Source organism: Crinia signifera, chromosome 5 (genome assembly GCF_055691185.1).
Source record: "Crinia signifera chromosome 5, ASM5569118v1, whole genome shotgun sequence".
NCBI classification, from domain to species: Eukaryota; Metazoa; Chordata; class Amphibia; order Anura; family Myobatrachidae; genus Crinia; species Crinia signifera.
In genome coordinates this window covers 280,793,388-280,807,030 of record NC_139221.1, presented here as the reverse complement: position 1 = coordinate 280,807,030, position 13,643 = coordinate 280,793,388, and the positions used below count along the sequence as shown (strand labels likewise).

The following is a 13,643-nucleotide window of genomic DNA, read 5'->3' as shown; positions in this document are numbered from 1 at the left end:
AAACTCGCACAGGGCACAAGACTCCTGCTAGCTAGAATAGCGACAGCAGCAAAGAAAACCATACTCTCTAGGTGGATTCATCCAGAGGACATATCATTTTCGCTATGTATGCCTAGACTGATGTATATGTATCAAATGGATTGGGTCGAATGCATGGAGGATGTGGAGACCAGATCGGAGAAATTCTTTGATATATGGCTACCCTATGTAGCAACTCTCACGGCAAGTGAAAGGGACACTATAAGGAAAATTGTCCACTTATCTACCTGGTATAACATGGCTGTTTTAGCGACAGGTAAACCACCCTTCTAGGCTATATCTAAACTGATATGCTCATAACATGTTTAAGAAATGCACTCTGGTGAATTCTATATCTGTGATCACTCATTCATGATTTGCTGCTGTACAATGTGCCTATGCCGATGAAACTGTATGAACAATACGCAAAAAAAAAAAAAAAAAAAAAAAAAAAAAAAGAAGTGATGGAAAGGCAAATGACTGCATAAAATGCATTAGGCATATGAGAATGGCATTATTCATTTGAATGTAACCAAATTAATCAATTGTACAATCTGAAAGAATCGAAGGAACAGTGCTGAGAATGAAGGTTTCGGGTAGATAGCCACGCTTGGTCTCCAGACTCTAAATTTGGCACAGGATGTCATTTTCTGTCCAAGAATAATGTATAGCCATCAGATGACCTTTATGAGATTTTCCTTCATATGAGCCAAATTTTTAGAGCAATTAGAAACAAGATAATCGCTTGCAGGAACTTCAGATAAAGTGAGCGAGGCTAGTTCTAGAGGAACAGGATGACAGCTGTAAATGATGAAAAATGGTGAGGAAGAGGATGATTCCTGGCAATGATTATTGCAAGAAAACTTGGCCCAGGGTACAAGATCCACCCAGTATATAAAAGATAGACCGGAATTACTTACTTATGGTTCAACACGGATAGAAAAGTAGTTTCAGTACTAAACACCGATATCATTACCAGCACTTGTACGTAACAAGATAAACATTGTATTTTATGCGTGCAAATATTATTTGCATGCTGTTACTATATTAGCTGTTAACTATGTTATATGAGATTAAGACCATTTTTTGGTTAATATATGCCTCCTGCAGTCACAGCCATAGAATCTAAATTCTACAAACTGGAATTTTCCCTTGCCAAGTGCTATCTGTTTAGATATCTTCAATTGCAACATGCACTGGAGGTCCAGTTTGACAGAGGAAAATCAAACATAAAAGTGTTACTGCCTAAAAAAATTACTCAAAAGATCTCCAACTAGACATGAGGTATCCTTCTTTTATAAAGTTCTTAAAGACACACTACAAAATTATGGATTAGAGGGGGTTAAGGCCAAATGGAAAAAGGGGACGACTGTAGAGAAGCCCTGGCAAATGTATGTAGAGCAAAAAACCAAGCAAGGTTTCAACAAGTCCAATTATATTTAATATATAGGACCTATACAAGAACGTATACTTAAATTTGGAGGTAGAACTGGATGCCAAACACCCCAGATGCTCAGATGACAATGGTTCATTTTAGCACCTGCTTTGTTTATGCCCAAAAGTAGCTGAATTCTGGATCTCAGTAATAGAAATACTAACAACAATGGGTATTCCAAAAAATAGTTGTACTATGAAAACATGTGTGCTATCCATAATGGAGAACGTATCATTGGACAGGAGTGCTAGATACTTTTTGATCAATGTGTTCATCCTGGCAAAGATATGTATGTATAGGAAATGGATGGCAAGGGAAGGACCTGAAGCAGCTATGTGGTTGGCTTTGGTAAACTCGACCAAGGAACATGAGAGATATATCCACATCGCTAGGGGGACGGAACGGAAGTTCCATATGATCTGGGATAGATGGGGGGGAACATATAAGGAGCAAAATAAGATGGTGACTAAACTGGAAATGGGAAATAGATATGGGGGGGGGGGGTAATAAATGTGGTATCTATCCAAATGGTATATAAATGTAGCAGGGTCAAACCGACAGATATGGACAGGTCTGGGAATGTTAACCTAACGGGGTAGGGAAAAGGAGGGGTGGGTGGTAGAAAAGTATGTCGATACAGTTTGTGAAATTGATGTTATAACTGTTAAGTTTTGTGTAAAAGAGGAAGGCATGGCATCCCTGTCAATGGGCAGTATTCAATGAGAAAAATTCGCTGTGATTTCTGGAGAGTTTGTGCTTTTCACGCGGTGGAGAGAGGTTTTTTTTCTCCAAAGGCGAGCCACCCTATTCAATGTGAAATATTCTCCGTCTTTCTAAGTGATTCTCGCCGTCTCTCTCCGTGTAGAAATTCTCCATCTTTTGATGGAGAGCAGGAATGTGAACTTTTAAACTAAAAGGGTGTTTTTTTTTAATTTTGGTGTAAAAAAATCAGGTGTTTTTTTCTGTGAAGGGCCATGTTATTTTTATTCATGTGCCTATAGCACATGAATATATATTTAATTTTAAAAAAAATATTTTATTACATTTTTTTTTTTTTTTTTACACAGTGCAGCCAGCAGGGGGCCGGAGCGCTCGAGCCGCTCATTAGATATTCATATATTCACTGCACCCGATGCACGTTCGGGTACAGTGAATACTGGGTCCCCCGCTGGCTATAGGGGGGGCAGCCTGTGCTGCCTGGGTCCAGGGGAGCCCTGCTCCCCTCCCCATATCCCCTGCAGCAGCCAAGAGAGACTTTAATCTCTCTTGGCTGCTACGTCCCCCGGCTCCCTGACAGCTCCCTGCCGCGGACGCTCGTCCGCTGCAGGGGTTAAGACTCGCCGCGAGTGGCGGCGAGTCTTTAACACGTTGAATAGGGGGAGCAGGAGGCTCCGGAACACGGAGAGTGCATGGCGAGAGAAAAAATCTCTCGCCATGCACGGAGAATATTTTACATTGAATACTGCCCAATGAGTTCTCACAGTAGATAAGTAGATATATAAGTAATAAGAACATTAATATATATGAATATTGGAATGGGACGAATAATAGCAAAATAATAAATCACAAAGTTTGGAATTTAAAGGCTTAGTCTAAAAACACGGTTTAATATAATAAAGACAAGATCACTATAATATAGTAAAGAGACATAAATAAATTTGGGAGATGAATTCAATTTAATAATAATAATAATAATAAAACACAAAAACACTAGAGTAGCATAAATTTTATTAAAGAGAGGACGTGGGAAATAGCAGCGGCTTTCTATTCAATGCTGTCTTTTGCAACAGCATTGAAGCGTGATCACGTCAGAATGGGCCAGACTTTAGATAACGGCCATGGATTGTCGCGATCCCGGCTGCAGATCCCCAATCCATGGCCTTTTTCGTGTCCATGCCCCCTTTGTGCCGAGCGGCAGGCGGGACATTGAATCCTGTCTGTCATTCTGCGGTTGATCAGACCACAAACGGGACAGAATCACGTCTGTCGGTGGGATTGTGCATGCCCCCCTAAAGGAGGCAAAAAATAGGAGAAATATATAACTGAGAAAATAAAATTATGACCTTGGTGTCTAGGGATGCATAGAAAACTACTACAATTGATAGAAAACATGCAACTGTAGTAGTTTGTGATAAGACCTCACGAATTGGACATGGAATGTGATAGCATATAACTATGGGCCTTATTTTGGTTCACTCTTTCTGACAAAATCCTTCTTAGATGGACAAAACCATGTGCACTGCAGGGGGGCAGATGTAAAATGTGCAGAGAGAATTAGATTTGGGTGAGTTATTTTGTTTCTGTGAAGGGAAAATACTGGCTGCTTTATTTTTACACTGCAATATAGATCTCACTTTGAAGTAAAACCCCACCCAAATCTAATTATATCTGCACAAGTTACATCTGCCCCACCTGCAGTGCACATGGTTTTGCCCATCTAAGAAGGATTTTGTCAGAAAGAGTGAACTAAAATAAGGCCCTATGTTTTAATTGCAAAATCAAAATTAACTGGCAACTAAAAAGTGCCAGTGTAGCTCACATTTGTTGTATGAATTAAAATAAAAAAAAAAATTTAAATTCTACAAACGACATGTAATATGGACAGAAGATCAGAACGGTTTCAATAATAATGACACTTCAATATTCCATAAGCAGCAATTGCAGATCTTACTACATCAGTTTCCCAACCTTGGTCCTCGTAGCAAACAAATGGTGCAGGTTTTAGTGGTATACATGCAGAATAAATCTAGACATCTCCGGTGTTCTCTCCCTCGTGCCATATCGTTCAGCACACATCGCTGTTGCATTGTTGTGGGCTAAACGCGATCTGTACTAAGCGGTACCGCTCAGCCCGGAGACTCCCTTGCCCCGTGTGTACGGGGCATAACTCCGATTTTTCCTCTTTTGTTCAGTATTTAACAAGCATACTCCATTCTGATTCAGGATCAGTTATTATTTAGGTGTACAGTAGGTCTTGGAACCCTATCCTATTAGTACTGCCTCTGTTTGTATTTCTGAAGTGCCCTACATGTTTATGGCTGTGCGTCACCCTGTTCCATATTTTTTTATTTCCTTTGCCAATATGACCTTGTCTTGCAATCTCACTTTTTTTCTCTTGTTTGCTGACTTTATGGATTGTGTCCATTCTTTTTCTAGTTCAATAAAGTAAATAAAACTTTGCTTACGCACTGTCAAGTTCCATTTCAGTACAGTAAATAATTTTCTGTACCTTAAAGTGTCAAGTGATAAGTGTCTGTATAGCCAGAAATAAATAAATTGCTGCTTGCCCTCCGGGAATTTGAAGAGAGATGAAATGGAAATGTTTTCCAGGATAGTAAAATCACAAAATGCTTTCTGCAGTTTACCAGTTAAGTAAATTGGGGATGTTCCCCTCCAATGCTTTTTTTCGGTACTGATGTAATATCTGGGCTCCCGGTTTTCTTATGAGACCGTGTTCGCTCGCCACGCTTCGGGCACGGTGGCTCACTGCGCTCGCCACACTATATAAAATCAACTCCATGCGTAGTTGGATAGTAGGGTTATGAAAAAATGGGGTGCATTTAACATGGGAGTCCAGATAATACATAAGTACCCTTTATTCTCTATTATAACCATGTCATATAGGACTCATGTAACTTGTGACGAATGTGCTGGACACATTCTACTTACATATATAATGAAAATACTATAACCCTGCTGTATAAACTAGACAGTATGTGACATTTATCCTGGAGATGGGACCCAAATCTATACACAGAATACATTTGTTTCATCTCTGCTTCACTATTACTGCTTTCACATAAAAAAAACCCTGCTCTGACCCAGTATTTGTGAAAAAAAAAATTGAAATAGGTCTGAGGAAGCGAAACCCCTTTCACATCGCATGTTGGACCCAGTTTATTACTGGGTTATTAAAGGGATATTACTGGGTTGGTGCCTTTCACACTGAACCTGGTTCACCCATAGAAAACAGTGTAAAGTAATTGTAATGGACTTTTATGGCTCACAGATTTGTTTTGTAGCTAAAAATAAACCCGTTTGTTTATGTTTATGTACTGGACCAATTACAAATGTTTTTATATATTAGAAAATCCTTTACAGTGCCAGTGATTTGCATGGCAAATTCTGACATCTCTGTTATTCTAAGTGACTCCCTCACCTTCTCATTAGTCCATGCTGCCATAACTGTATGTTCTATAGTGTAGAAATATGCCAGCAATGCTTCTCCGCTACTTCAAATGCTATTTCTCTTGTTTCCTGATTCAGGATAGAGTCATCTGGCAGGGAGATAGCCCATCTATCACCTTCTTTGGCACAGTCATGTGTTCAAAATACCAGGCCTGAGTTTTTCTCACTGCAAATAGGGATGGCCATCGGTGCAGTCAGTATCGATGGTGATTCTGCAACCAGCCATCGATAGTCATAAACTATGTGATGGATAACCACTAATCGATGGTTATCCATTATCTTTGACTGAATGGCCTGTGGGCCGATCAGAAAGTGGGGCGGGTCTTCAGTGTGTCAGGGGCGGAGCTATGCTTGGGATAGGCATATGAATATCCTTACAAAGAAATAAGGATCAAAAAGGGTTGAGATTACCTGAAGGCTAAAAAAGGGGCAGACTAGATGGGCCAAATGGTTCTTATCTGCCGTCAAATTCTATGTTTCTATGCTCAGTGTCCCGGCTCCTTAAAAAAAAAAAAATGATAAAATTGGTTCTCCTTTGCCATCGATGTAGGGAAACCATCTGGTTCTCCCACATCGATGGCAAAATTATTCAACATCGGTCATAATCCATTGATTTCAAGTCATCGATGGTTGATGGCCATCACTAACTGCTAAATTAATCGCCTTTCAACAATCTAGGATCCTTCTTTTTAAACAGGTTCAAATACTTTTATTTTTTTTATTTTACCTGGAACATTGACTATGGAGATTGCATACTCCACCTAGAATCAGGTTGACATACTTAAAAATATCGGCATTATACCATGTTATAGCTGCAGTGTGAAAGGGGTATAAATCTCTGGAAAACTCAACTTAAATAACACCTACCATTTAAGCCCCAAACACACTAGACAAGAAGGGCCCTTCTGAGTGATATCTTTTACTATCTCGTCTAGTGTGTACACGCAATATCAACGATGAACGTTTCCGCGCATCCTTAACAAACCCCCTTTTAGGAATCAGGAAACACTATCAGCCTCTTCCCCCTTCAGTAGAGAACTAATTGTACTATTAAAAAAACTGCATTATGGGAACAAGTTTATTGATCAATCAGTGAGCATTGTTATACACTTGGTTGTTGTGTTTCAGGTACACTGCTTTGCAGACGTCATAGTGATGACATGATAACAGGGGAAGAGATCTCCAACCGTTAATCTCCTGCACAACAGCAGCCAGACATAAAATCTCAGCTACAGTAGTAGCTCACTTTTAATGTCACATTTACACGCTGGTGGCAGCCATTTTGTGAGCTGAAACAATAATTACTATGTATACGAAAAGTCTAACCATCTTTATTAAAACTGTTTTTTGGGGAGGAAATCATAGGAAACCTTTTTTTCACTTCAATGTGATCTTGAAATGAACAAAATGAAAAAGAAATGAACAAAAAAAAACATATTGGTAGCAAAAAAGTACTAAAAAAATAAACAACATACAACATGCCCTTATTGTAGCAGGGAATTTTTTTAAATAAGTATTTGTCAACTTTTTATACCCAGCCTTTTCCATTTTATTCCAGCAAAAAAATTCCAAGGTCCTTCAAACAGTGAAGGTATCTCCTGAGCACAGTCCTCTTATACCCCTTTCACATTGCACCTCAGAACCAGGTTATTGCCAAGTTGGTGATGTATGGACCCAGGTCGAAGTGCAGTGTAAAAGTACCACAGCATATTATAAAGTCAAGTGTACACAGCGGGCAATAGCGATGTTTGCCCCTGCAGCATCCCTATCGCCTGGCTAAATAGAGGGAATAGATTGGAGGGTTAGAGGGCAGGGGGAAGTCAAGTATACTTACCTGACACCTGTCAGGATTCCCTCCATCAGGATGCCAGCAGCACCAGTCATCCATATGTATCCCATCTTTTAGAATTACTGCCAAAATGTTCTACCTTGGTCTCAACAGAGCTCTGCGATACAGTATCCTAATAACTAGTAATTAATACATTTTAGATGGGCTTAGGTTTCCTTTTTGTGTTAGAAATGGCAAGTATCTCTCCACCCACTCTGTGAAGAGGACATGCGTGGAGTTATCAGTTACTGCCAGAACTGCCTACAGCTCCCTTAGTGTTGCCGTAGGCCTCGAAACAGTCTCCATGATTAGTTTTAACCTTATCCTATCATGAAATTGGTGGGAAATCTTGATCTTGGCATGGGCTCTGTTCTGGCACATTTTTATTTCCGTTTTGATGATAGTCATCACAGTTTCGCATGCCCTTTGAAATTATTTATACCCCTGTCCATATTGGCACCATTCAACTATGAAACTGCAAGTAATTCCTACAGGAAAGCTGATCTTTATTTAGGATTAATCACAATATCTCTAATTTCTGGAAGGTGTATGGTAGCTTTCTAAGGAAATGATTGTGACTATCTAACTAGCAAGTGTCACAATATAAAAGGTCTGCAGACTTCATGCAACCAGGGTAATGTAAGTTTTGTATTTACACAATATACAAAAATGCAATTTTCTGGTTTCAAGGTCATGTAAAAAGGTGGCAAAAATTGTCTGATATGATTTACCCTTTATTTCAGGTTTTACATCACAAATGTTTGTACAGGTCGGGTATCCCGTATCCGAGCATCCCGTATCCGAATTATTCCAAAAACCGTGGTTTTTTGGAATAATTCAATTTTTTTTTTTCCCCTCCCTAACCCTCTTTTAATACTTACCAAGTCCTCCGGCGTCCACGGCAGGCCTTCAGCATCCTCTCCGGCGTCTCCAGCGGTCCCAGGAGTGCTTTGTGCGAGTGCGCGCGCGCGCCGGTGACGTCACCGGCGCGCCTGGGAACTTGCGCAAAGCACTCCTGGGACCGCTGGAGACGCCGGAGACGGTGCTGGTGGCCTGCTGTGGACGCCGGAGGACTCCATGGACGCCGTGGGACCATCGGGGACCCACCAGGGGCAGGTAAGTATGACAAAAAAAAAATTATTCCAAAAACCGGAATATTCCCTTATCCGGAATGCTCGTGGTCCCGAGCATTTCGGATAAGGGATACTCAACCTGTAATTTCAATACGGGTGTGAAGAATTATATATTTGATGTATGAAAATATATCTTAAGGATTCACTAGGAAACTCTGACATTGGTTCAGCTACCAATGTTTCAGCAATGGGTAGACAATTATTTTCGCAAAAGTAACCTTCAAGTACAATGTTTTCTGTTTGGTTTGTCATTAGTTTCACTACTTTGTATGTTGTGCTAATATTTCATTATAAACAACTTATGAGACTCTGCTGGTTGTGGAATCTTGCACAGACTGTGTACCAATGCTGTACACGCTGGTCACATGTCATGAGCATGGCGAGAACATCTGTACAAGTGTTTTGATAGGCGTGTTGTGAAATAATCTCATGGGAGCAACATTACAGGCTCAATGTACGAGAAAACATCTGTTTGCTGTTACCAACTGCGTTTATATGGGAAAATGAGACACCCGATTCACGGGGGAAATTAAGATTAGGTAAAAGCACTAAATTATAGCATAGGAAATTCCATGTTTTCATATATTTTTATAATGCAATTTATGTCCCACAATGAGTAGAAAAATGACTGACACCTAATTATAGAGATGTCACTGCATCTCCTTTCCAGGCTGCTAACTGATAATAGTTCCTGCTACATCTAGGATCTAGGTCTGTTGCCTGGTTAAACCAGATCAGTCCTAATATATATATATATATATATATATATATATATATATCCTATATATTTGGCTACATCTGTCACTCAAAGTGGGTGTCTGTGTCTATAACGCTCTGTTCCTGGACTTTCCTCTTAATGTGTGATTGCCTTCATCTGTGCTGAACACCTTTCTGAGAAATTAACCTGTTTAAAACAGGTGATGGCAATCATACATTAAGGGGAAGTCTAGAAACAGAGCATTGTGTCCCTCCTGGAGAGGGTAATGTTGGGAGGTATGTGACAGAGAACCAGCCCAGTGAGCCCACAGACAGTGCCAGACACCCACTGCCTTCCCATGTTGCCCAGCACTGCTACTCCACAGCCACCAGGTGAGCGCCCCCCTCCCGCGATTTGCGGCAAAACCTCCCCCGCGCGCCCCCCCCCTCCCGCGATTCGCGGCAAAAACACCCGCTCCCCCGCGACCCCCCCTACCGCGATTCGCAGCAAAAACACCCCCGCGACCCCCCCTCCCGCGATTCGCTGCAAAAAGAACCCCCCCACGACCCCTCCCGCAATTCGCGGCATAACCACCACCCCGCGACCCCCCCCCTCCCGCGACTCGCGGCAAACCCTCCCCCGTGACACCCCCCCCCCCCCGATTCGCGGAAAAAACACCCCCCGCGACCTCCCTCCCGCGATTCGCGGCAAAAAGAACCCCCCCGCGACCCCCCCTTGCACGATTGGCGGCACCCCCCCTGCGACCCCCCTCCTCGCAGCAGCCCCAGGATTAAATGGCACATGCAAAACACTGACATGGCTATGGTCGACAATGAAAAAGGTTGACATGAGTTTTTGAAGATTTATTTTTAATTTTTTCATATTCATTGTCATGTGTCGACATGGACACCAATGAAGTGGCACACTTATGTCAACATTTACATGTGTTGACATTTCTGTGTTGATTTTTTCTTGTGGCGATTCGCGTCACACCCCCCCGCAACCCCCCTCCCGCGATTCGCGGCACCCCCCATGACCCCCCACCTCCCGCAATTCACGGCAACCCCCCACGGAACCCCTGTGAACCCCGCCCTCCCGCGATTCGCGGCACCCACCCCCGCGACCCCCCCTCCCGCAATTCGCGGCACCCCCCCGTGATTCGCGGCAGCTCCAGAATTAAATTGCACATGGAAAACACTGACATGGCTATGGTCGACAATGAAAAAGGTTGACATGAGTTTTTGAAGTTTTTTTGTCATTTTTTGAATATTTTCATATTCATTCTCATGTGTCGACATGGACACCAATGAGTGCCACTTATGTCAACATTTACATGTGTTGACCTTTCTGTGTTGATTTTTTTCTTGTGGCGATTTGCGTCACACCCCCCGCAACCCCCCCTCCAGCGATTCGCGGCACCCAGGCACCCCCCTGCGACCCCCCCCCTCCCGCAATTCGCGGCAACCCCCCACCGGAACCCCCATGAACCCCGCTCTCCCGCGATTCGCGGCACCCACCCCCCGCAACCCCCCCCCTCCCGCAAATCGCGGCACCCCCCGCAATTCGCGGCAGCCCCAGGATTAAATGGCACATGCAAAACACTGGCACGGCTATGGTCGACAATGAAAAAGGTTGACATGAGTTTTTGAAGATTTATTTCATTTTTTGAATGTTTTCATATTCATTGTCATGTGTCAACATGGACACCAATGAAGTGGCACACTTATGTCAACATTTACATGTGTTGACCTTTCTGTGTTGATTTTTTCTTGTGGCGATTTGCGTCACACCCCCCACTCCCGCGATTCACGACACACACACACACACACACACACACACACCTCCCCCGCGATTCTCGGCACCCCACCCCGTGACCCCCCCTCCCGTGATTCACGGTACACCCCCGCGACCCCCCCTCCCATGATTCGCCGCAACCCCCGCCCCGTAACACCCCCTCCCGCAATTCGCGGCACCCCCCCGCGATTCGCGGCAGCTCCAGAATTAAATTGCACATGGAAAACACTGACATGGCTATGGTCGACAATGAAAAAGGTTGACATGAGTTTTTGAAGTTTTTTTTTTATTTTTTGAATGTTTTCATATTCATTCTCATGTGTCGACATGGACACCAATGAAGTGCCACACTTATGTCAACATTTACATGTGTTGACCTTTCTGTGTTGATTTTTTTCTTGTGGCGATTTGCGTCACACCCCCCGCAACCCCCCCTCCAGCGATTCGCGGCACCCAGGCACCCCCCTGCGACCCCCCCCCTCCCGCAATTCGCGGCAACCCCCCACCGGAACCCCCATGAACCCCGCTCTCCCGCGATTCGCGGCACCCACCCCCCGCAACCCCCCCCCTCCCGCAAATCGCGGCACCCCCCGCAATTCGCGGCAGCCCCAGGATTAAATGGCACATGCAAAACACTGGCACGGCTATGGTCGACAATGAAAAAGGTTGACATGAGTTTTTGAAGATTTATTTCATTTTTTGAATGTTTTCATATTCATTGTCATGTGTCAACATGGACACCAATGAAGTGGCACACTTATGTCAACATTTACATGTGTTGACCTTTCTGTGTTGATTTTTTCTTGTGGCGATTTGCGTCACACCCCCCACTCCCGCGATTCACGACACACACACACACACACACACACACACCTCCCCCGCGATTCTCGGCACCCCACCCCGTGACCCCCCCTCCCGTGATTCACGGTACACCCCCGCGACCCCCCCTCCCATGATTCGCCGCAACCCCCGCCCCGTAACACCCCCTCCCGCAATTCGCGGCACCCCCCCGCGATTCGCGGCAGCTCCAGAATTAAATTGCACATGGAAAACACTGACATGGCTATGGTCGACAATGAAAAAGGTTGACATGAGTTTTTGAAGTTTTTTTTTTATTTTTTGAATGTTTTCATATTCATTCTCATGTGTCGACATGGACACCAATGAAGTGCCACACTTATGTCAACATTTACATGTGTTGACCTTTCTGTGTTGATTTTTTCTTGTGGCGATTTGCGTCACACACCCCCCCCCCCCGCAACCCCCACTCCCGCGATTCACGGCACACACACACACCCCCGCGATTCTCGGCACCCCACCCCGTGACCCCCCCTCCCGTGATTCACGGCACACCCCCCGCGACCCCCCCTACCATGATTCGCCGCAACCCCCGCCCCCGTAACCCCCCTCCCGCGATTTGCGGCAACCCACCCTGCGACCCCCCTCCCGCGATTCTCTGCAATCCCTCCCCTCCCGCGATTCGCAGCATCCACCCCCCCACAATCCCCGCTCCTGTAATTCGCGGCACCCCCCGCGACCCCCCCTCCTGCAATTCGCGGCACCCTCCGCGACCCCCCCTCCCGCGATTCGCGGACACCTAAGTTGCAATACAGGGCATCTTTCATACAATTCTAACCATATTTCTCATATACAAACGTTCACAAATTAAGGGGGCGCAGCCCCTTACGACGGTGTGAAGAGCGCCCGTAGGGCGCGATGAATCACCTAGTATATATATATGTGTGTATGTATGTATGTATGTATGTATGTGTGTGTGTGTATGTGTGTGTGTGTGTGTGTGTGTATGTATGTATATGTATATGTATATATATATATATATATATATATATATATATATATACACACACACACACACACACACAAGTGCGCCACAAACAAGCAACTACTCTATAGGACCCCCCTGTTAGCGGGAGACAAATAAGGTATAGACAAGAAGAAGTTATAGAGAGCGCTAGAGTATTCCACCACCTGATTGTTTATTTAACCTGTTTTTCAAGTATAATAAAGTATAAACAATTTATCGTGAAATGAACAAATCTTTTATTAAAATGTTTCCAATCCCATGATTGTATCCATTCATTTTTTCCAAGATGATGCAACAACCCAATGCGTTTCATCTTTAAAAATACTTCATCTGGGGTTTTTTTTACACAATGAAAAAGAAATGATTCGACCAATGTAGTTAATACCACTCTTTTCAGAGGTCTCACAATAATGGGTTAAAATGTTCCATCAAACAAAATATATGGCCTCTGTCTTATGGAAAGTGTATCATTCTATTGTCCAACAGCAAACAATTTGGATAGGACACAGGCCCAAAAGTTATAGTAACCTGTCACATAGACGATTGGATTAGGCATAACTTTTCTCAATAGTAAGTGGTAGGTAGGGTCGATACCCCAAATATGTCGGAGCCTGAACAAATCCTCCAGCAGACAGACTTGTTTATACTTTATTTTACTTGAAAAACTGGTTAAAAAAACATTCAGGTGGTGGAATACTCTAGTGCACTCTATAAATTCTTCTTGT

The 13,643-nt window shown here is 43.5% G+C and overlaps 1 protein-coding gene across 4 annotated transcripts in view; it reads right to left on the bottom strand.

The window, feature by feature from the left end:
• The window catches only part of LOC146081123 (mitogen-activated protein kinase kinase kinase 3-like), a 155,783-nt gene that overhangs the window by 64,744 nt on the left and 77,396 nt on the right, over positions 1-13,643 (bottom strand). The window contains exon 1 of one of the 4 annotated variants that reach the window (XM_083189097.1): positions 340-344. The exons of 2 other annotated variants lie outside the window; for them this stretch is intronic. In XM_083189097.1, coding sequence (XP_083045223.1) covers positions 340-342 — 3 coding nt within the window. In that variant the 5' untranslated portion in view covers positions 343-344. Of the gene's footprint in view, positions 1-339; positions 345-13,643 lie in introns of those variants that run through there. One more of the 4 variants, XM_083189098.1, reaches the window with a different exon arrangement.